The sequence below is a fragment of the Tursiops truncatus genome, chromosome 1 (genome assembly GCF_011762595.2).
Source record: "Tursiops truncatus isolate mTurTru1 chromosome 1, mTurTru1.mat.Y, whole genome shotgun sequence".
In the NCBI taxonomy this organism is placed as follows: Eukaryota; Metazoa; Chordata; class Mammalia; order Artiodactyla; family Delphinidae; genus Tursiops; species Tursiops truncatus.
This window is the reverse complement of record NC_047034.1, coordinates 123,516,060-123,539,155: the sequence shown is the minus strand read 5'-3', so window position 1 is coordinate 123,539,155 and position 23,096 is coordinate 123,516,060. Positions and strand designations below refer to the sequence as shown.

Sequence of the window (23,096 nt, the reverse complement as noted above, 5' to 3'; positions counted from 1 at the left end):
AGCCAGAAGGGATTGGCAGCACATATTTAAAGTGATGAAGGAGAAAAACCTGCAACCAAGATTACTCTACCCAGCAAGGATCTCATGCAGATTTGATGGAGAAATTAAAACCTTTACAGACAAGCAAAAGCTGAGAGAGTTCAGCACCATCATACCAGCTTTACAACAACTGCTAAAGGAATTTCTCTAGGCAAGAAACACAAGAGAAGGAAAAGACCTACAATAACGATCCCAAAATAATTAAGAAAATGGGAATAGGAACATACATATTGATAATTACCTTAAATGTAAATGGATTAAATGCTCCCACCAAAAGACACAGCTTGGCTGAATGGATACAAAAACAAGACCCATATATATGTTGTCTACAAGAGACGCACTTCAGACCTAAAGGCACATACAGACTGAAACTAAGGGGATGGAAAAGGTATTTCATGAAAATGGAAACCAAAAGAAAGCTGGTGTAGCAATTCTCATGTCAGACAAAATGGACTTTAAAATAAAGACTATTAGAAGAGACAAAGAAGGACACTACATAATGATCAAGGGATCGATCCAAGAAGAAGATATAACAATTGTAAATACTTACGCACCCAACATAGGAGCACCTCAATACATAAGGCAAATACTAACAGCCATAAAAGGGGAAATCGACAGTAACACATTCATAGTAGGGGATTTTAACACCCCACTTTCACCAATGGACAGATCATCCACAATGAAAATAAATAAGGAAACACAAGCTTTAAATAATACATTAAACAACATGGACTTAATTGATATTTAGAGGACATTCCATCCAAAAACAACAGAATACACATTTTTCTCAAATGCTCAGGGAACATTCTCCAGGATAGATCATATCTTGGGTCACAAATCAAGCCTTGGTAAATTTAAGAAAATTGAAATTGTATCAAGTGTCTTTTCCGACCACAACACCATGAGACTAGATATCAATTACAGGAAAAGATCTATAAAAAATACAAACACATGGAGGCTAAACAATACACTACTTAATAATGAAGTGATCACTGAAGAAATCAAAGAGGAAATTAAAAAGTACCTAGAAACAAATGACAAACAAATGACGACCCAAAATCTACGGGATGCAGCAAAAGCAGTTCTAAGAGGGAAGTTTATAGCAATACAATCCTATCTTAAGAAACAGGAAACATCTAGAATAAACAACCTAACCTTGCACCTAAAGCAATTAGAGAAAGAAGAACAAAAAAACTCAAAAGTTAGCAGAAGGAAAGAGATCATAAAAATCAGATCAGAAATAAATGAAAAAGAAATGAAGGAAACAATAGCAAAGACCAATAAAACTAAAAGCTGGTTCTTTGAGAAGATAAACAAAATTGATAAATCATTAGCCAGTCTCATCAAGAAAAAAAGGGAGAAGATTCAAATCAATAGAATTAGAAATGAAAAAGGAGAAGTAACAACTGACACTGCAGAAATAAGAGATCATGAGAGATTACTACAAGCAACTCTATGCCAATAAAATGGACAACCTGGAAGAAATGGACAAATTCTTAGAAATGCACAACCTGCCAAGACTGAATGAGGAAGAAATAGAAAATATGAACAGACCAATCACAAGCACTGTAGCACTGAAATTGAAACTGTGATTAAAAATCTTCCAACAAACAAAAGCCCAGGACCAGATGGCTTCACACGCGAATTCTGTCAAACATTTAGAGAAGAGTTAACACCTATTCTTCTCAAACTCTTCCAAAATATAGCAGAGGGAGGAACACTCCCAAACTCATTCTACGAGGCCACCATCACCTTGATACCAAAACCAGACAAGGATGTCACAAAGAAAGAAAACTACAGGCCAATATCACTGATGAACATAGATGCAAAAATCCTCAATAAAATACTAGCAAACAGAATCCAACAGCACATTAAAAGGATCATACACCATGATCAAGTGGGGTTTATTCCAGGAATGCAAGGATTCTTCAATATACGCAAATCAATCAATGTGATACACCATATTAAAAAATTGAAGGAGAAAAACCATATGATCATCTCAATAGATGCAGAGAAAGCTTTTGACAAAATTCAACACCCATTTATGATAAAAACCCTGCAGAAAGTAGGCATAGAGGGAACTTACCTCAACATAATAAAGGCCATATATGACAAACCCACAGCCAACATCGTCCTCAATGGTGAAAAACTGAAAGCATTTCCTCTAAGATCAGGAACAAGACAAGGTTGCCCACTCTCACCACTCTTATTCAACATCGTTTTGGAAGTTTTAGCCACAGCAATCAGAGAAGTAAAGGAAATAAAAGGAACCCAAATCGGAAAAAAAGATGTAAAGCTGTCACTGTTTGCAGATGACATGATACTATACATAGAGAATCCTAAAGATGCTACCAAAAAACTACTAGAGCTAATCAATGAATTTGGTTAAGTAGCAGGATACAAAAGTAATGCACAGAAATCTCTGGCATTCCTATACACTAATGATGAAAAATCTGAAAGTGAAATCAAGAAAACACTCCCATTTACCATTGCACCAAAAAGAATAAAATATCTAGGAATAAACCTACCAAAGGAGACCTGTATGCAGAAAATTATAAGACACTGATGAAAGAAATTAAGGATGACACAAATAGCTGGAGAGATATACCATGTTCTTGGATTGGAAGAATCAACATTGTGAAAATGACTCTACTACCCAAAGCAATCTACAGATTCAATGCAATCCCTACCAAATTACCACTGGCATTTTTCACAGAACTAGAACAAAAAATTTCACAATTTGTATAGAAACACAAAAGACCCCGAATACCCAAAGCAATCTTGAGAATGAAAAACGGAGATGGAGGAATCAGGCTCCCTGAGTTCAGACTATACTACAAAGCTATAGTAATCAAGACAGTATGGTACTGGCACAAAAACAGAAAGATAGATCAATGGAACAGGATAGGAAGCTCAGAGATAAACCCACGCACATATGGTCACCTTATCTTTGATAAAGGAGGCAGGAATGTACAGTGGAGAAAGGACAGCCTCTTCAATAAGTGGCGCTGGGAAAACTGGACAGCTACATGTAAAAGTATGAGATTAGATCACTCCCTAACACCATACACAAAAATAAGCTCAAAATGGATTAAAGACCTAAATGTAAGGCCAGAAACTATCAAACTCTTAGAGGAAAACATAGGCAGAACACTCTATGACATCAATCACAGCAAGATCCTTTTTGACCCACCTCCTAGAGAAATGGAAACAAAAACAAAAATAAACAAATGGGACCTAATGAAACTTCAAAGCTTTTGCACAGCAAAGGAAACCATAAACAAGACCAAAAAACAACCCTCAGAATGGGAGAAAATATTTGCAAATGAAGCAAGTGACAATTGATAAATCTCCAAAATTTATAAGCAGCTCATGCAGTTCAATAACAAAAAAACAAACAACCCAATACAAAAATGGGCAGAAGACCTAAATAGACATTTCTCCAAAGAAGATATACAGACTTCCAACAAACACATGAAAGAATGGTCAACATCATTAATCATTAGAGAAATGCAAATCAAAACTACAATGAGATATCATCTCACACCAGTCAGAATGGCCATCATCAAAAAATCTAGAAACAATAAATGCTGGAGAGGGTGTGGAGAAAAGGGAACACTCTTGCACTGCTGGTGGGAATGTGAATTGGTACAGCCACTATGGAGAACAGTATTGAGGTTCCTTAAAAAACTACAAATAGAACTACCATATGACCCAGCAATCCCACTACTGGGCATATACCCTGAGAAAACCAAAATTCAAAAAGAGTCATGTACCAAAATGTTCATTGCAGCTCTATTTACAATAGCCCGGAGATGGAAACAACCTAAGTGTCCATCATTGGATGAATGGATAAAGAAGATGTGGCACATATATACAATCGAATATTACTCAGCCATAAAAAGAAACGAAATTGAGCTATTTGTAATGAGGTGGATGGACCTACAGTTTGTCATACAGAGTGAAGTAAGTCAGAAAGAGAAAGACAAATACCGTATACTAACACATATATATGGAATCTAAGGAAAAAAAATGTCACGAAGAACCTAGGGGTAAGACAGGAATAAAGACACAGACCTAGTAGAGAATGGACTTGAGGATATGGGGAGGGGGAAGGGTAAGCTGTGACAAAGCGAGAGAGTGGCATGGACATATATACACTACCAAATGTAAGGTAGATAGCTAGTGGGAAGCAGCCGCATAGCACAGGGAGATCAGCTCGGTGCTTTGTGACCACCTAGAGGGGTGGGATAGTGAGGGTGGGAGGGAGGGAGACGCAAGAGGGAAGGGATATCGGAACATATGTATATGTATAACTGATTCACTTTGTTATAAAGCAGAAACTAATACACCATTGTAAAGCAATTATACTCCAATAAAGATGTAAAAAAATGTAGGAAATAAAGCATTATAGAAATCATTCACTGTATATAGCTGTTAGGTAGTTAGTAAAAAATATATATTGTTCTTTCTGAAAATTGGAATGTTTTTGTTATTCGTTAGCTTTAAATTTTTTGTTAGCTTTAAATTTTTAAAAAATGTATTATGATTTCTTTCAAAATAAAAATCCACATTTGCTCTTAAAAAAAAAGAATCAACAGAATTTTAACTGCTTTTTGTTATATACAGCAAAATTAAAGGCTAGGTTCTATTTTTCCAATTTAGAAACAATGGACATGACTGCACTTTACAAATACATTTATATAATCATATAAATATAAAGGACGAAAGAAAGACCTGGAGTATACAATCCGCCCTCTGTATCCTTGGGTTCCGCATGTGCATATTCAACCAACAGCAGACCAAAAATATTCAAGGAAAAAAAAATCCAGAAAGCTCCAAAAATCAAAAGAAAGGCACTCCTAGGTTTTTACCCAAATGAATTGAAAATTTATGTCCACGCAAAAACCTGAACACAAACAGCAGCTTCATTCATAATTGCCAAAAACTGGAAGCAACCAAAATGTCCTTAGAAAGGTGAATGGATAAATAAAATGGTACATCCGTACCATAGAATATCATTCAGTGTTAAATGAAATGAGCTATCAAGCCATGGAAAGACATGGAGGAACCCTAAATGCACATTACTTAGTGAAAAAGGGCAGTCTGAAAAAGCTACATACTGTATGATTCCAATTATATGACGTGTTGGAAAAGGCAAAACCATAGAAAGAGTAAAAAGATGAGGGGCTGGGACTTCCCTGGTGGCGCAGTGGTTAAGAATCCGCCTGCCAATGCAGGGGATACGGGTTCGAGCCCTGCCCAGGAAGAGCCCACATGCCGCGGAGCAACTAAGCCCATGCACCACAACTACTGAGCCTCAGCTATAGAGCCTGCGAGCCACAACTACTGAAGCCCACGCACCTAGAGCCTATGCTCCACAACAAGAGAAGCCACCGCGATCAGAAGCCCTCACATCACAACGAAGAGTATCCCCCGCTCTCCACAACTAGAGAAAGCCCGCGTACAGCATCGAAGACCCAACACACTCAAAAATAAATAAATAAATAAATTTATTAAAAAAAAAAAAAGATGAGTGGCTGCCAGGGCTTCTAGAGAAGCAGGGTAAGGAATAAACAGGTAGGGCTCAGGTGATTTTTAGGGCAGTGAAAATATTCTATATGATACTGGAATGGTAGATACATGACATCATGCATTTGTCAAAACTCATAGAACTGTATAAGACTAAGAGTGAACAGTATGTAAATAATGGACTTTAATAATGATATATCAATATTGGCTGACCAATTGTGACAAATGTACTACATAATGCAAGATGCTAATAATAGGGGAAACTATGAGCTGGGGAGAGAGGGTATACGAGAACTCTCTGTACTGTCTGTTCAACTTTCTGGAATCCTAAAACTGTTCTAAAAAAACCTTAAAGTATGGTTGTTCGGGTGAAAAACGATTTGCTATTGTCGTTGTTGTTAAAGTATAGGATTCCGAAAAGAGACAGGAGGCTTTATTGTAGACGCTTAGGGGCCAGATTTCAAAAGACTTTTTTTGTTTGTTGTACTAAGAACTTTATGCTGAATCTTGTGGGCTACTGGGAGTCATTAAATGTGAATGACATAGTAAGATCTTTGTTTTGGAAAGATAATTCTTGGTAATGGCACTGATTTAGAGGGTGAGATTTAAAACAAGAAATTCAGGAAACCATTTAGGAGGCTATTGCAATAATAATAGCAATGGCCAATTTTTACCATGTACTTTTTATGTACCAGGCCTTTTATGGGTATTATCTCATTTAAACCTTAGTAGGTCCTATTCCTACTATCACATTATAAATGAGAAAATAAAACACCGGGAGATTAAGCATCTCAAAGTTACATGAGCAAAGATATGGAAATAAGAAGCATGGCCCCATACTGGACTACAAATAGTTCAGAATTACCGCAGTTTGGATATCAAAGGCTGAAAGACAAGAGAAGAAGTTGAAGGCTACAACTAGATAAAGAAAAACCTTTTATATTATGATAACAAGAATTCCTTTTTTATATATAAGCTATAGATACCATGTGCCTCTCCCATTTACATCTTTTGTCTCCTATGAAATATTGTACCTTCAACATAATTTGCTGAGTACCTAGTATGTGCCAGATATTATGTTAGGCTCTGTTTATACAATAATGACCTAAACAGCCCTGATCCATGTCATCATGAAGCTAGGAGTCAAAATTCATTTGCTCCCTGAAACTTTAATAGACTAAACCATCTGGATCCAATCAATAAGTACATTCCAGCACACACTTAGTATTTGGGAGTACTCATTCATTTACTTATTCCTTCCACAAATGTTTAATAAGAATCTACTATGTACTAAGCACTATTTTGAGTGTTAGGGACACAACAATTAATAAAACAAAGCTTCTTGACCACATACAACTAATACTCTAGCAGAGGATAGAAGACAATAAACAAATATATAATATAAATTCTGATAGTAATAAATGCTATTAAAAAACAGAGAATACACGTTAGCAATGGTATTTAGATAGGGTAGTTAGGAAGGGCCTATCTGAGCAGAGTCCTACAGGAAGCAGAGTGAACCCTAGTCAGGTATCATGTAGAAAGTTCCAGGCTTTGGAAAAAGCAAGTGTATATGCACACCTGTAGTTTTAGAATACTAATGTCCCCATTGATTAAAAGCTTTTCTAGGTAGAGCAGAGATTTTGTCATATACCCTTTCATTCATTCAGCAAGTATTTGCTTTCATGGTCAACTCTATACATGGCACAATAAAAAAAGCAATCATTACAAGGAAATGGAAGCTTTTAATCCCAGGTAGCCTTAAACCTAAATATAAGTAGAGGAAAACAGGAGGAATGCCATAATCTCTCTCTCCCCACTTCCCACTCCCTCCCGTATACAACAGAAAATCAGAAGAGCATCTGGCTATTATTCGTTCATGGTGTCCAGATTTGTGCTTTTTATCTTTACCAGATTTTCAGGATGGCCCCAAATTCACTCAGTATGGCATCCATCTTGATCTTCAATTTAGGATAATGTTCATTATTCCTTGTATTTCCTCCTGTCCAGTTGCACACAGAAAATGGTCTTGATAGAGAACAGTGACATTCACTCTTAGTTCACAAAGGAGCAGATAAAATACAGAATTTTAGCGCTGATAACTGCCCTAAGTGATTAAATTAACAGGAGGAACAGAGGGCCAAAGAAACAAAGCATGTGCCCATCACTTGATAGCTAATTTAGTCAAACATTATGTTGTTATTCCATAGAATGCAGGAATCCCAGAAAGCAACCCGTTTAAATTTTGACCGTATTCCCAGCACATTCCCTGCACCAGACACTCCTGGAGCGAAAGGAGGAACCGAAAGAGCTGACCGAACCAGTGGAAATGTTATGAGTGCCTGAATTCGAGCACCGGGATCCTGGCTAGGAGCCTGGGCAAAAGGCGGCCAAACCCAGGCCAGAGGAAAGGGAGGCTACGTGGGGCAAGTGCTTTCTGCGAGGTCGCACAATCAGGTCGTACCTCTGGATCTTACCTTCACTGAGGTTGCGGCCCGACAGGTTTAACTGCCCGCTCTTCCTCGCCGCCTTTAATAGCCCCTGGGGTACGGAGGCACCGCGGTCTCTCCTCTCAGCTCGGAACCCCGCTCGGGGATCCCGCCCAGCTACTCCCTTCAGCCGCGACATGTTCGAACCCGGGTGTTCAGAAGCAGAGCCCCACCAGTGACGCTTAAAGGTGGCGCCGCGGAGCCGCCCAGCCCCTGTCGGGAGCGCGCGCTCCGTGCGCTGGGCCTTCGCTCTCGGCGGCGCGGCTCGGCTGTCGTCACCGCCAGCGTCTGGGGCAGGAGGACCGAGGGGCCCTTCCCGTTGCCGGTGCCGGCCTTGTGTCTTGGAAATTACTTCGCTCAAGTAAGTGCGTTTAACGGGCTGAAGAGGGGGTTTGAATTTATTGTGGGCACTATTACTGAGACTCCAACCTACTCTTCTGTGCTCCCGCGGCGGCGAGGGTGTCAAGAAAGAATAACCTTCTCTGCTCCCCTCGCCTGGCCGGAACGTGGGCCTTGACTAAAACTTGAGACCTGGGCGCGGTCTGCAGCCTCTCTGGACCCCTGCCTGTTTGTCGCTTTTGGTGCTGGCGCCAGACCTCCATTCCGCGTAGGAAGTAAAACCAATTTCTGTTCTTTGGGTCTATACTCCGACTCCTAGCCTTAGTGCACCTCGATTGTTGTTGTATGGAATTCGTAGCCCAACATAGGAGGTAGTGTGAAATGGAAGGGTTGGCAACAGAGAAGGAAACACAAAAAAAGAAAAAAGAAAAAAAAAGCTTCATAATGAACGTTCTCTCTACCGGACGGTTTAGGGAAGCCAAGTGGAAGCGCAAGCTTGAGTGTAGCGAGAAAAGCTTAGATTTCGGAGCCCGAGAGCTACGAGTTCGAATCCCAGGTCCTTCTGTAGCTTACAAACTGTGTAACTTTAGACAGTTTACTTGACAGCTTTTAAAGCTCACTCCTTTTTCATTAATGTAGGGTTAATCATTTCCTATCTCATTCGGGTTTTTTGAAATAATTAAGCAAAGATGAAGTTTTAAATATTGAGAGCTTGGTGAGGAAACGGATTCCATCCAGTTCAGAATGGAAAATGAAAATTTTGTGCAGTAAGTCGTATATCTTGGACAGTTAGTTTCTGCCTGAAATATACAGCTTTAGTGAGTCATTCAATAAGTAATTAATAACTCATCCTCTTTAGTATTGTCCTGGGTGCTAGACTTTTGTTTTGCCTAAAGTAATTTTGTTTTAAAAAGCCTTCCCCTGGAGATATCCTTTTAACTCCCCATCAGCTCGGCTGGGGATCATTAGGATAATTAAAAGGTAATATGACGGCCAGCTAACAAATTCTGCAGCGCACACGGATTTGCCTGAGTCCACGTTCTTGCCAGCCGTAAAATTAGGTTTCTAAACCCTGACCCCCTCGATTATTTTTCTTCTTAATTCTATGGAGTCCTTTGCATTGAAAGTGAACAGCAGAAAACTACCAGTAATTACACTATCAAACAGAGTGGGTTTTAAAGCAAGGAACATAGCAGTTTTTGCAAGGTCGCTAATAAACACCCCCCGACCCAAGTTTGTCTTGACAATAATCATTATAGTTACCTTATTGGGCCCTAAGTATCAGGCTCAGTGCTGATAATACCTCTTTTACTATCTCTTATTTAGCACAAGGATCAATTTTACAGGTGAAGAAATTAAGGCTAAAAAGGATTAAGAAACTTGCCAAAAGTCATAAGTTTCTATAAGTGGTATGACCAGGCCTTTGAACCTAGATGGATCTCTCTCTCTAAAACCTTTCTTATTAATCATTATGATTTCCCTAGTGGCTTTTATTTCACCATTTTCAACATTTGTCTTCGAACCATTTTTAGGGAGACTTCAATTATGTTTTAGGAGGTAATTATTTACTAGAGAAAACCCTTTTTCTCTTTTGTAGGATGTAGCAGCCTACCTTTGGAGGATTATTTACTCAAGTGTAAAATTTTACAGTAGCCACCTCTCCCCCTACAATAGATTCTTCTTTAGTTCAATTTTTTTTTAATTATAAGGAAGATACAGTTTTTTGATTTATTGTGCTTCTACTTGAAGTTAAATATTTCATTATTGACATTTAATTATAGTATTATGTTGAAACATTGTTGCATTTTGTATAAGAGAAGCATGTCCTGATTAATGGCAGAGTAATTCTGAAAAATCCAAGTGACTGCACTCTTGTGGTAAACTTCAATAGATAACAAACTGACATGTATAAAAATTTTACAAGTATATATCTGTATTACACTGTGTATTGTACCTCTGTAGCAAGTGCAGATTGAACAAGTGAGGGTGAAAATTATTACCTCATGCAATCAGGAAAATCATGTTTCATCTCAAACTCATGCAAACTGAAAGCTTATCAACTTAATTGAGCTTCTTTATGAGAAAGTGTAATTATATATAGTTATATTCGTGGGAATTAACACTGTATATTCATTGTATTACTTTCGAAAGAATGCATTAAAACAAAAGATCCGAACCTTTTTCAACATGAGCAATGAAGCTAAAGTATTTGTTTCTTTTAAAAAAAAGATGGATTATTAAAATAATATGAAACGGATATCTCCTGTGTAGGGGCTGGAGACTACTGCATAGCTGCCATTTGTAACAGAATTTGCCTAGCTACTGTTTATTATATTCATTTTATTAAAGTATGGAAGGTTTCACTCTTCTAGATTTGCTAAATGAAAACAGAAAGTGAAGAAACCAAAAATACATTGACCCTAAGAATTTTATCGGCCAAAGAATGCTGTTCTGTTTCATAACGGAAAGTATGACTTATCAAAGTAAGATAGAGCAGCTTATCACTACCATTAAAATTTAATAAGACATTTTAAAACATGGCTGTGTTATTATGAACATTGCCACATGTTAAATATTTTCAAAATTGAAAGCTACAATTGGTAAGATGAATTTATTGAGGCAAATTGAGAAATTGTGGCAAAGGAAAATGGTATTAATTTGTGCAAATTTTTGAGCACAATTTTTTTTAATGTCATCAGGAGCAAAGTGAATTTGATTGCAGACATCTCTAGGAAGTTTTCTTTTTCTGTAAAATAGGAGATTTAGATTTAGCCTATACTGAATCAGTATAATGTTCACCTTTCAGAACATTGCCTTATCTGTGAGAACTGCTGTTTTATGCTAACGTTATTTATTGAGAGAACATTCTACTTTTTAACACTGTCATTATTGACTGGAGCTGTTGGACCTAACATATATTGCTTATTAAGTATTCTTTGAGTTGAATTTTTTACATTCTTATATGCTTATTATTCAAAGTTTTCTTTCTGTGTTTGTCCTTACTCTGTAAATAAGTTGGTTTGAATTATCAAAATTGAGAGCAAAATTATATTGCACATGGACTCGTCGTGTTTTAAATATTCAACTTTAATGGTGCTTGTTACACATCTTTAGTTTCCTTTGAAAATTGCATTTTGCCCATTTGATTTCCATTTAGGCTTATAACTGCCAACTTAAAAGTAGTCAGTAGAAAACATGCTGTTTCCTTGAAGGTAGTACATATTTTGTCTATTTATTCATAGTTTCAAATGTGGCTTTGAATTGTATTTTGTTGTCATTGGAACTTTGTGTGGTAATTTTTTCTGGAGACGGTGCATTTTATTTTAGATTATTCATTTGTACATCCTTTGCATGTTCCCTGTGCTTCCCTTTCTTACTTTTGAATTAGGAAGCAGTGAGCTTGCTCTAGGAGGTTTAATATTTGATATAAATGTTGTCTTCTGTTTCTCTCTACTTTCAGTGTAAAAGGATTACAGTCCACTAGCTTTAGGAAAATATTTTTACTTTCCTCTTACAAAAAGGCTTTTACATTGCTAATGTTTTTCACATGAAGTGGAAGAAGTAGTTTTTTTTAAAGTTTTTTTATCTTAATTACTTTTAGTTTTTTTGTTTGTTTATAGTCTGTTAAAAAAAGCTAAAACACAGGTGGTGGTTATAAAGCAGTCGCTTATGTCACTAAATAAAAAGCACTTATGGTATTATTTCTTTTTCTAAAATCAGCTGAAAATATTTCCCATTATCCCTAGTGATTCTTACTTCTAACATTTAATAGCTGTTTTCTTGATCGTTTTTCCAAGATTAATGTGTTATGTGATTTCAAGTCTTAATTTTAACATCAATTGTATAGGTTTTATGAATTTGTTTAAAGTAGTAAAGTTATACAGAGATAAAATTAGGGCACCAAATCTGAGAATGTACTTCATAATACTATCCTTTCTTTGTGTTAACAGATACAAAACCAGTACCAAATAAATCTGTTTAAAGAAAAATCATTTTAATCAAAATCCACTATTTTAAAATTTGACTTTATATCACCCCTGCCAACATTTTTATTCAAACGGATTTGGCTTGCAACTCCATTTGCTCAATACTTCAAAAAGAGACATTAAATAATTATACATGGTAAAAGTTCTTTATAAGCAAACGTCCCCAACAGTTTTAATGAGACAAGATATGGCCCCTGAGACTTTATTCTTAGTACCAACTGAAGTTGATACGGGGGAAATAGTAATAATTTGATAGTTTGTTGACATTCACAATTGATAGATTTTTATTTAAAAATTTGTTAAATTTGGAGGTGGAGTATTTATACTCGCAATTAAGAAAAATATTAGCTTAACTTTCAAATTACCTTCAAGAGTGTCCACTACTTTTTTTCTACATCATTTTTTTTTTCCATCCTTTAAAATATCACAGTTACATATACTTAGGTGATTTGGGTACTATTATTGGGGGGGTTGAAATACTAGTGAACATTTAAATACTTGGTCTCCACAGTGCAAATCTGTGAACCAAGAGCTTTTGCTCTTCATCTTTGTAGAGATACATGTTTTGCACTCATCACTAAATTTATCTGCCGTTAATAAAGCTTTGATATTTTTCCATTATAGAGCTCCTGACTTTTTTGCTTCTCTTTTGATTCCTCGTTTCCTAAAAAGTTACCTTTCCACTATCTCTTCCTTCCTTCAAAATAATTATTTGATCAGTGTCTCCACGTGCTTTAGACTTCACCATGAGCTAATTGTGGCTTGAAACTAACTGCAGTTCATAGTTAAAAGTGGCTGAAATGGAAATTGAAGGAAAAAAGCATTGTGGCCTTTCGCTTTAGCGTGTATCAAAAATTCAGATTGTTTTGTGTATTTACTAATATTTTGCTTTTTTTTTTAATCGGTGCTTGGGTTATTTGATAGTCTGTTGCTCCAACCCATGTCACAGTACTTTTTTTTTTTTCACAGTACTTTTAAGATTGATCAAGCATATGTGGAGTTGTTTGTCTTTTGAAAATTAGAATAGCAATCTTGCTCTAAAAATATGGAAAAGTAATTGAAGCCTTCCTAGCAAGAGTTTTCCATGAAGCATTTGTGTTTTATCAAAAAAGGAATGTTTTGTTTAGCTGTCATCTATCTACACGTGCTATTGGTAAAGTGCTGCTTTAGGAACAAAATGAATATGAAAATCTGAAATCTGTCATCATGTTTCCATTGCAGCAGCCTCTTAAAGGAGAAAGAGCATCTAATAATAGTATACTTCACATGTTTACTACCACTTACGAAGTATTTTCACATTTGACGGTAATGCTCTAAGGTTAGACCAGAAGTATTATTGTTATTATTCACCTGTTGAAGAGAAGAGGAAGTGGAACACAGACTTTCTTGTAATGGTATAAAGCATTTGTTGAGTACCTATGTCTTCGGCACTGTGCTAGGTGTTTCATATCCATAATGTTTCTAATCTTAAAAACTTTAAGTGGTATCATTATCTCCATTTTTCACGTAAGGAAATTGAGTTCACATTGCCTGTTAACAGTAGTTGAGAACATGCATGGGGAATGGGAATGAGGGACTTCTACTTTTTTACACATATAGTTTTAATATTTTACATTTTGCATTTATTATTTTATAATCTTTTTAAAAAAATATATGCCACCAAAAGCCTATATTAAAATGTGGGATCTTAAGAAACTCCTCTCACTGTATAAATTAACTCTTGATTCATATCTTTCATGTAAATGATGAAGTAGTAATAGTCCAAGATACTAGCCTAAAATAGAGTGATGGTATAAAGTGGAACACAGTTGAGGTAAACATTTTTCAAACTGAAAGTTTTTAAATTGTAGATTAGGGATAATAATAGTAGTTGATATTTATGTTTTCTAAGCATTTGTATTCTCACTTCATCCAGAAAAGAACCCAGTGAGTTGGAAATTATTATTATCCTCATTGTTCAAATGAGGAAATTGAAGCACAAAGTAATGAGCCAAAGATTGCAAGTACCTTAATTGTGGCAGAGCCCCTTTGGTTTGACTCTAGGCCTGCATTCTTAATCACTGTAGCACCTTTTAAGTGTTGTGAGGATTAAAGCACATTTTAAAAGCATTCAGTTAATGTAGATCCTCAAATTACTGAGTTGAGTACACTTTCGGTTTTACCAGTTTCATAAGACTCTTTAGAAATAATTTTCCTTCATGATGAGAAAGTTAATTTTATAGCGTAAGGGGAAAAAGAGCTCAAATTGTACAGATGTCTAATTCCTTGATCAGGGAAAACTCTCTAGTATTAAAATGCTTGAAACTATTTACTTAGAATAAAGATACATATAAGTACTGGATTTTTTTTCACTTTTTTTTTAAGATTATGAAGCAGTCCCTCAAATGGCCTTTTCTCAGTTGAGAGTAAAAAATTCTCATATAACAGAGGATAGGTAGTGAGTAGTCAGTACCTGGAGCTTTCCCCTCCAAATATTTCTGTTGACCCTATTCAATCCAAACGCCAATAAATCTGTTACAAATAAATTGATTGTGGTTGTATGGACCACAGCTGAGAGTACTGTGCATGTGGCTTTAGGCAATAGTATCCTAATGCTCTAACTCCTTTTCTCTCTATGTTAATCATAAAAACAAACTTTGAAAAATACAGATTTTTGCCCACAGTTTCAAGGTGTTCACAGACCCTGTGCTGTCAATTTTAAAATGTAGATATAGAATTTCTGCTATTGACAGACAATATAAGTTAACAAAACAAGTATTTGGAAGTAAGTAGACTTTTTCTGTTCTGGTGTGTGTCTGTCCATCATTCTGTCCATTAGCCCCCTAATGCTGACTTATCCTTTAGTCTCTCCCCTTCGTTTTAGATGGAGCAGAAAAGGGAGTGTGGGATTTATAATTATGATTTTGAAGTAGATACTAATCATTATAGAATCATCCAATTAATAGAAATAGAAGAGAAATACAATTACCTAATTTGTAGAAGTAGAAAAACAAAACAGATCTGCAGGTAAGTTTGTTTTTTTTAAGTTATGGTTTGTAAGCAGTGATTTATTTCCCATGTTTTTCTTACTGCTTTCTATAGCTATGGGGGGAAAATGTATAGCCAAATACTTTGAGAGTTTCTCAACCAAACTTCCTTGTAAATCTAACAAATGCATTCCTGCCTTCATTCACCAAGCCTTTGTTGAGTAGATTGTGTAAGGCATTTGTAAAGCTTCTAGCACACAGATGATACTCAGTAAGTAAGTTTTTGTCAAATGCTTACTTTGTTCCAGTAAAATATTGTTGGATATCAGAAACACAGAGATGAATACATTGCCTTCCCTGTCCTCAAAGAGTATATTTGGTAGAGGGAAAGAGCTGCTTAACAACTAATTTGGTAAAAGACCTGTTGCTTGTGCAGATTTGCAAAATTATGTCAATTTACGGCAGCGGTCCCCAACCTTTTTGGCATCAGGGACCGGTTTCATGGAAGACAATTTTTCCACAGACCAGGGGTTGGGGGGTGGGGGGGGAGGGGTGGTTTCGGGATGATTCAAGCACACTACATTTATTGTGCACTTTATTATTATTACATTGTAATATATAAGGAAATAATTATACAACTCACCATAATGCAGAATCAGGACCCCTGAGCTCAGGACCCCTGAGCTTGTTTTCCTGCAACTAGGTGGTCCCATCTGGGGGTAGTGGGAGACAGTGACACCTGAAGTGTGTTGCTTATGTCCAGTCTACTCTGTAAGATGCAGCTTAATTGTCACTTGCCACTGACTGATAGGGTTTTGATATGAGTATGCAAGCAATTGACTTATTATGGTCTCTGTGCAGTCAAACCTCTCTGCTAATGATAATCTGTATTTGCAGCCACTCCCCAGTGCTAGCATCACTGCCTCAGCTCCACCTCAGATCATCAGGCATTAGATTCTCATAAGGAACATGCAACCTAGATCCTTCGCATGCGCAGTTCACAGTAGGGTTTGCACTCCTATGAGAATCTAATGCCGTTGCTGATCTGACAGGAGACGGGGCTCAGGTGGTGATGCGAACAACAACGGGGAGCGGCTGTAAATACAGATGAAGCTTCGCTCCCTTGCCTGCTGCTCACCTCCTGCTGTGCGACCTGGTTCCTAAGAGGCCATGAACCCGTAGCCGTGTGGCCAGGGGATTGGGAACCCCTGATGTAGAGGACTCTACAATCTTTTCCAGTAGTGTGAACAAAGGTGGCTAACAGTAACAGGTAAGTTGACTTACCCAACTGGGAACATGGTGTCCAGTGGGTAGAGTTATTGTACATACCTGTGGCTATTCTATCTTTTAATTAAAGAATTTCCATTTAAATACATGAGGTCTTTTTCTTTTCCTTAGAAATATCTTTATTGCAATTGTTCTTTTTCCCAGTTTTATTGAGATATAATTGACATACAGCACTGTATAAGTTTTAAGTGTACAGCATCACAATTTTAATTACCTATATCTTGAAATGATTACAACAAAATTAGTTAATATCCATCATCACATATAGATAGAAAATAAAAGAAAAAGAAAAAAAACCTTTTTCCTTGTGATGAGAATGCTTAGAATTTATTCTCTCAGAAACTTTCATATATATCATCCAGCATTGTTAAGTATACTTATGTCATACATTATATCACAAGTACTTATTTATCTTATAACTGGAAGTTTGTACCACTTGAACACCTTCTTCTCATTCTCCCTCCCTTCACCCCCACCTCTGATAACCACATATCTGATCTCTTTTTCTGTGAGTTTAGTTTTGTTTGTTTATTTGTTTTTTAGATATAACTTCTTTATTCATCCATCGATGGACACTTTCCATGTCTTGGCTATTGTATATAATGCTGCTATGAACATGGGGATACAGACATCTCAACATGGTGTTTCTGTTTCCATAGTGGCTGCACCAATTTACATTCCTACCAGTAGTGCCCAAGGGTTCCCTTTTCTCCACGTCCTCCTCAACTTTTGTTATCTCTTGCCTTTTTAATGCTAGTCATTCAAACAGATGTGAGGTGTTTTGGAGTTCCCTGTATATTTTAGTTATTAACCCCTTATCAGATATATGGTTTGTACATATTTTCTCCTATTCCATAGGTTGTCTTTTCATTTTGTTGATGGTTTTCTTTGCTGTACAGAAGCTTTTTAGTTTGATGTAGTCCCACTTGTTTATTTTTAATTTTGTTGCTTATGCTTTCGACTTTCAAAATATCGTTCCCAAGTCCTACATCAGGGAACGTTTTTCCTATGTTTTCTTCTAGGAGTTTTATTGTTTCAGGTGTTACATTTAAGTCTTTAGTCCATTTCAAATTAATTTTTGTGAGTGGTATAAGATAGGGGTGTAGTTTCATTCTTTTATACATGAGATCTTTTAGAACCTTGATACTGGAAAGAACTAAAGCTTGTTCATTATAACTGATAGGATTGGTACTGTTTTGAGGATTTGCATAAAGTAGTATTCTCTAATATTCTTTGAGAGACTTTCTTTCCAATATCAAGCACCTCTTTAAATTTTTCTTAGAAGTGTGGTGGTAGTAGCAGTTCCCCACCTGTTAGCAATAGGGCACTACTATCGGGAATCTTATTTTTCATATTTCAAAAGCCTATCAGAAATTATGCACTATAATATGCATGTATAGGCCAAACATGACTAATAGGCCATAATATGACTAAAGAGGCCAAAATGACAGGTTACTTTTTGCTTTGGAAATAGCATCAACCATTAGTGAGGTTGGTAATAATTTTCATTCAAATATAACTGGAAGCCTTCCCAAACCCACTCCCAAAAATAAGCAGGTGGCTCTTCCCTGTGCATGCTTCTTTCACTTCACTTTCCACATGATACAGGATTTTCTTATAAGTCTCTCTCTGAAATATAAACTGTAAAGCTTTTAATCAACAAAGAAAATGGTCTTCCTACTTTCCTTGAAAGCTTCAAACTTATTCTCACCCTGAGTACCTTTCTAATTGGCTATTTCCTCTGCTTGGATTGCTTTGCTTCCTCCTTTTAATAAAGTTTCAGCTCAGATAACACCTTCTCCCCCATTTCCTATCCTGGTTTATTTTCATCACAGCACATTACTCCCTTACGTCTTTGTTTTTGTATTGAGAGTTTGCCATACCGAACCTGGCGTTTCATGAGATCAGAACATTGCCTATCTTTTTTCTCTGCTGTATTTCTAGGGGCTAGGAAAATCCTGAAACATAGCAGGGGCATAATAATATTTGAAGGAATTTGTGAGGCTTTTTTTTTTTTTAACATTTTCATGATACTGGGGTTAAAGTAAATAAGACAGGCATGATACTTGTGTCTAGGTTCTGTACTTTTTATAGTCTTGTTCAACTGGGAGCCTAAATAAACCTAAAGTGATTTAATACTAGTATAGATTGGATACATTTATTTGCTTTCATATATTAGTTATTTGCCTTTAGCTATTTCATTTCTATGGGAAACAGACAATAATAACACAAGGTAGGTACCTAGTTATTTAATCTATTTATTAGACCTAAAAGGATCTTCAAAATTATGATTCAGCTCCTCACTCAGCTTTTGACTGAAGTAGGTTCTTAGAAGTGAAGTGAAATTTCCTCAAATCACACTTAATTAATAACAAGGTAGTATTTTATTTTAAGCCAGTCTTCTGGCTGTAAGTCCAGTATTTTTTTTTAGCTGCTAGATGATTTGAAAGTAAAATATTCAGAAATCCTCCTTATTAGAACGATTTTTTTTTTGCCACTGTTTCTCCATATGGAAGCACCATCTATTTGTGTGTTCAGTAAGTTTTTATGTATAACCTGGTTTCTGAGGACTTAAAAGATTTATCTTATCACAGAACTATGTTTTTCTTTGGCTTGAATTTGTAATTTTAATTATGTAATATGTCAAACATACAGAAAAGTGTGGAATAATAGAAAAGATTTCTGTGTATCCACCACAGAGAATAAAAAGATGTTAACATTAAAAAAAAAAAAAAGACAGGCATGAACCCTGCCCCTGTATTATTTGCCCTTTTGTCATAGAACATCATAGCCACTTCTAATAAGAGTTAAACGTATCAAGTGACAAAACTGAAACAATTTAGTAAGATGTTTGATGCCATTTATTCAAAGGAAAACAATCCATGGATTGGGAGAGTACAGTGCCTGGCAAGCATGGAGCACTCTTCACAAGGGATTTTGGGCAAGAGGGAGTTTTATAAAGAATTAGAAGAAGCATTGGCCAAGAGGTGGAGAATTTCTTCATAAGGCTAGCAGGTCCTATATTCTAGGGCACGGTAATCTAGCTAAAACTGAGTTGGAAGATTGCGATTTGCTGTTAGGTTTCCTTGACAGGTGTTTCCTGTAAGTGCTGGCTGACTTAGGTTTAGATTTGTTACGTGGGCTGGGCTACTGTGGAGGCCTTCATTTTGTGGGTACTGATATACTAATTAACTTTATCAAACTGTTAAGAATCTGTATTTGACAGTGACATATGTCTGATTCAAAATAAGAAAATTAATTATCTGGCATCTTTTATATTCACAGGTACACATTTATGAATGACATGCAGTTAATTGTAATTTGTAATTTTGCTAGGTGTATATTCAACCTACCCATCCCTTTGTATGAGAACTAGCAGAAATGATGTAACTAGTAAGAAAACCTAGCCAATTGGCTCTCAGTAACTTTAGTTTCTAATCTCTAACAAATTACACTCTCAGTTACATTATTCCATAGAAGTATTTACTAAAGAAAATATTGTATACGTCCTCAGGTTTTGGCCTCCAGAAATATTTAGGATCAAGTAAATTTTTTAACAGTTGTCTTAGAATAAATGACAGTCATTAAGACATATTTGTGCATGTGTTCAGCACATTTATTGGGCATTGACTATGTGACAGACATTGTGCTAGGTCCTAAACTGACCCAGAAAACTCAGGGCTTTGTGGGGGACATGTCAGTATAACAAATATATGTATCTCTGTTGTTGAGTGGCAAGAAGGAAACCCTAACTCTGCTTGCAGTTGTGTCAGTGAGGCAAGGAAGGCCCTATGGGGGATAGCAGTTAGATAAAATGAGGGAGGTCATTAATAATTTGTGTAAAGGCACTGTGAAATAAAAGATTTTGTCAGGTTTGGGAACTGCAAGTCATTGGATAACACTGGATGAAAGTGGGAGAATAATTCACATGAGGTTGAAAAATTAGGCAAGGATCTTTTTATGATCAAAAGCTTCAAAATTATTTTAAGCAAGAATATGCATGTAAAGCAGGTTTTTCTGTAGAAATTTTAGATCACATACTTGTACATATTTAGGTACTGTAAAATGTTCTTTAAAATGAATTTGTATCGCTTCTAGGCCTTTTGACTAAGATCAAGTGTAAAAGAGTGAATTTGTGAAATTAGCTTATAAAGCACTAGTGAGTGTAACATTAAAATATATTTTAAGATTTTAGTGGGAAAGCAAATTCGTCACAAATTCAGTGTTACAAAGGTGTGTGTAAAGATTTAGAAAATTTTATAGTGGTAGGGAGGAAAATCTTGATAGCTAGGGTGTAAATTTCATTAGTAACTGGACAGATCTGTAGAAGATACTCTGTACAAAGAAATAAATATCGTGGGCATTTTTAATAAGAATAGTTGCTAAAGTGTGCATGCAGTTTTTTGCCGGGGAGTGGAGGCTTGCTTTAAAAAAAAAAAAGTTAACGCCTTCCACTTTTCTTGTCTTTAAAAAAAAAAGGGAGCAGAGAGGGATGGAGATGACTCCTTTCACGAGACCGCGGGCCCTCGAGTTTCTCCTGCTGTGAGTGAGGCTTGCTGGGCCGGCACGGGGCGGAGCCGAGGGTGACGCGCCCTTGCGCCGCAAGGCATTGTGGGGAGCTCGGGCCGAGAGTAAGGTGGTTGGAACGAGGTGGGGGAGGCCGTTTGTTTTCTCGTGGTGTCGAGATCGCGCGGCCTCTTCGTTCCCCGCGGCGACCGGCGGGGCGGAGAAACGGCGGCGACGGCAGCAGCGGCTGCAGCTTCGGACACCGTCCTGTCCCCTCTCCGGCGAACCGGTTCCTCTTCCCCCTCCCTCTCACTGTTTGTTGTGTGTTTGATGTGTTAAAGCAGGAGCGAGTACGCGAGCAGCGCCATGAGCAACACTACCATCGTCCCCAGCACTGCGGGCCCGGGCCCCAGCGGCGGGCCGGGGGGCGGCGGCGGCGGCGGCGGAGGCGGCGGCACCGAGGTAATCCAGGTGACTAATGTCTCCCCGAGCGCTAGCTCTGAGCAGATGCGGACCCTCTTCGGTTTCCTAGGGAAGATCGACGAACTGCGCCTCTTCCCGCCTGAGTGAGTATCGTCCACCATCACGGTTTTTGCTAACTCCTCCTCATCCTGGGCCTAACGCACAGCATTTCCTGCAGGCCCTTGTTCATGCTTCCCTGGGCTGGTCTGCTTTAGTTGAGGTTGGCTATTGCGTTTACTTATGCAAGCAATCTGTGCATTAGGCCTATTAATAATGCAGAGAGGCAGGGCCAGGGTTTTGGGGGATTAGGAGACGCTTCTAATCTTTTTTTTTTTCCTTTTTCCTTAAATTGTGCCAGCGTGGTCGTTCTTTGGGCACTTAAATCAAGACAAACTGCCCACTGGATGTATTTTGTATATAGGTTAATTTCTTTATAAAAAACAAATGTTTGGAAAGTAACAAAAATATTCATCTCTGTTAATTTGATATTGAACTTTATAGGCTGTTGTTCACTTAATGCTAAATATTGTTCAGTGATTCTGACCCAGTGAACATAATTCAGAGTTAATACTCGTTTGGACAGTTAATTCAGTGAGCCTGAGTAGTTTTTAAAATGAGAGAATGAGTTATAGCTGAAACCTTGGGTTTTCCTTTGTTTAAATAATGTACATATTTATATTTCAGAATTGTTCTTCAGAAGGAATTCTGTAGAACGTTAAACTTTTTAATTTGGGGTATGTGGTTTTTGTTTTTATCCTACTGTCATTTCTTATTTGTATCACAAAAGTATTGAATGAGTGCAGTAATTGTAAAGAAAAAAATTAAGCTATGACAAAATGTGATAAATATTAGAGCAAAAATTTGAAATAATAAAACAGTCCAGTGCTCTTTGGGAAAAGTGAAAATTCAGATTTTACTGTCAGTGGGTACTCAGTACCCGCTGTACCGTAAAAGTTTTATGATGTCACTTAAGTTCTAAACAGGAAATTGGAATCCTCAAGGAAGCCACCGTTGTGGATGTAATAAATCGTTAACCTCTGTACACTTCTCAAATAATTAATGGAAGTTGATCATACTGCGGTATTTAAGTATTACTGTATTTCATCACTTTCTACTTGAAGTATTTTCAGATGATTATTGTTTGCAAGTGTTGTGTTGTCTTTAATTTTGAGGGAATATACATGTGGACGGAGATTTCAGAGTAATTTACATGAAGTGTAGAAGTCTGGGAACAAACATGTTTTTGTTACAGTTATTTTGAACAGAAATTTGCTTTGACAATGAAGGACAAATAGCTTTCATAATAGAAACTTACAGATGTTTTGCTGTTATCTTCTCACAACATACCCTTTGTTAAATTATTAGTGAAATTAATAAACAGTAAAATGGCAGAAAATAAAAGTGACACATCTGATTATTATCGATGACTTGATTGTAATCATGTTGTTTCTCAAAGTATGTGAGATACTGGATTTATTTATGAAAAAATT

General features: G+C 36.9%; 2 protein-coding genes across 9 annotated transcripts in view; one reads left to right on the top strand and one right to left on the bottom strand.

Moving 5' to 3' along the window:
• LRRC40 (leucine rich repeat containing 40) overlaps positions 1-8,245 on the bottom strand; it is a 55,917-nt gene extending 47,672 nt beyond the window's left edge. Inside the window, exon 1 of one of the 2 annotated variants that reach the window (XM_073788398.1) lies at positions 8,049-8,245. In XM_073788398.1, coding sequence (XP_073644499.1) covers positions 8,049-8,199 — 151 coding nt within the window. In that variant the 5' untranslated portion in view covers positions 8,200-8,245. The remainder of the gene's footprint in view (positions 1-8,048) is intronic. The other variant, XM_019919430.2, reaches the window with a different exon arrangement.
• Positions 8,246-8,294: 49 nt separating this feature from the next.
• The window catches only part of SRSF11 (serine and arginine rich splicing factor 11), a 54,506-nt gene continuing 39,704 nt past the window's right edge, over positions 8,295-23,096 (top strand). For 3 of the 7 annotated variants that reach the window (XM_033865041.2, XM_033865021.2, XM_019919435.3), the window contains exon 1: positions 21,486-21,710. In XM_033865041.2, the coding sequence (XP_033720932.1) occupies positions 21,511-21,710 (200 nt within the window). In that variant the 5' untranslated portion in view covers positions 21,486-21,510. Of the gene's footprint in view, positions 8,422-16,403; positions 16,622-21,117; positions 21,181-21,485; positions 21,711-23,096 lie in introns of those variants that run through there. The other 4 variants (XM_019919433.3, XM_019919436.3, XM_019919437.3 and 1 more) reach the window with 4 other exon arrangements.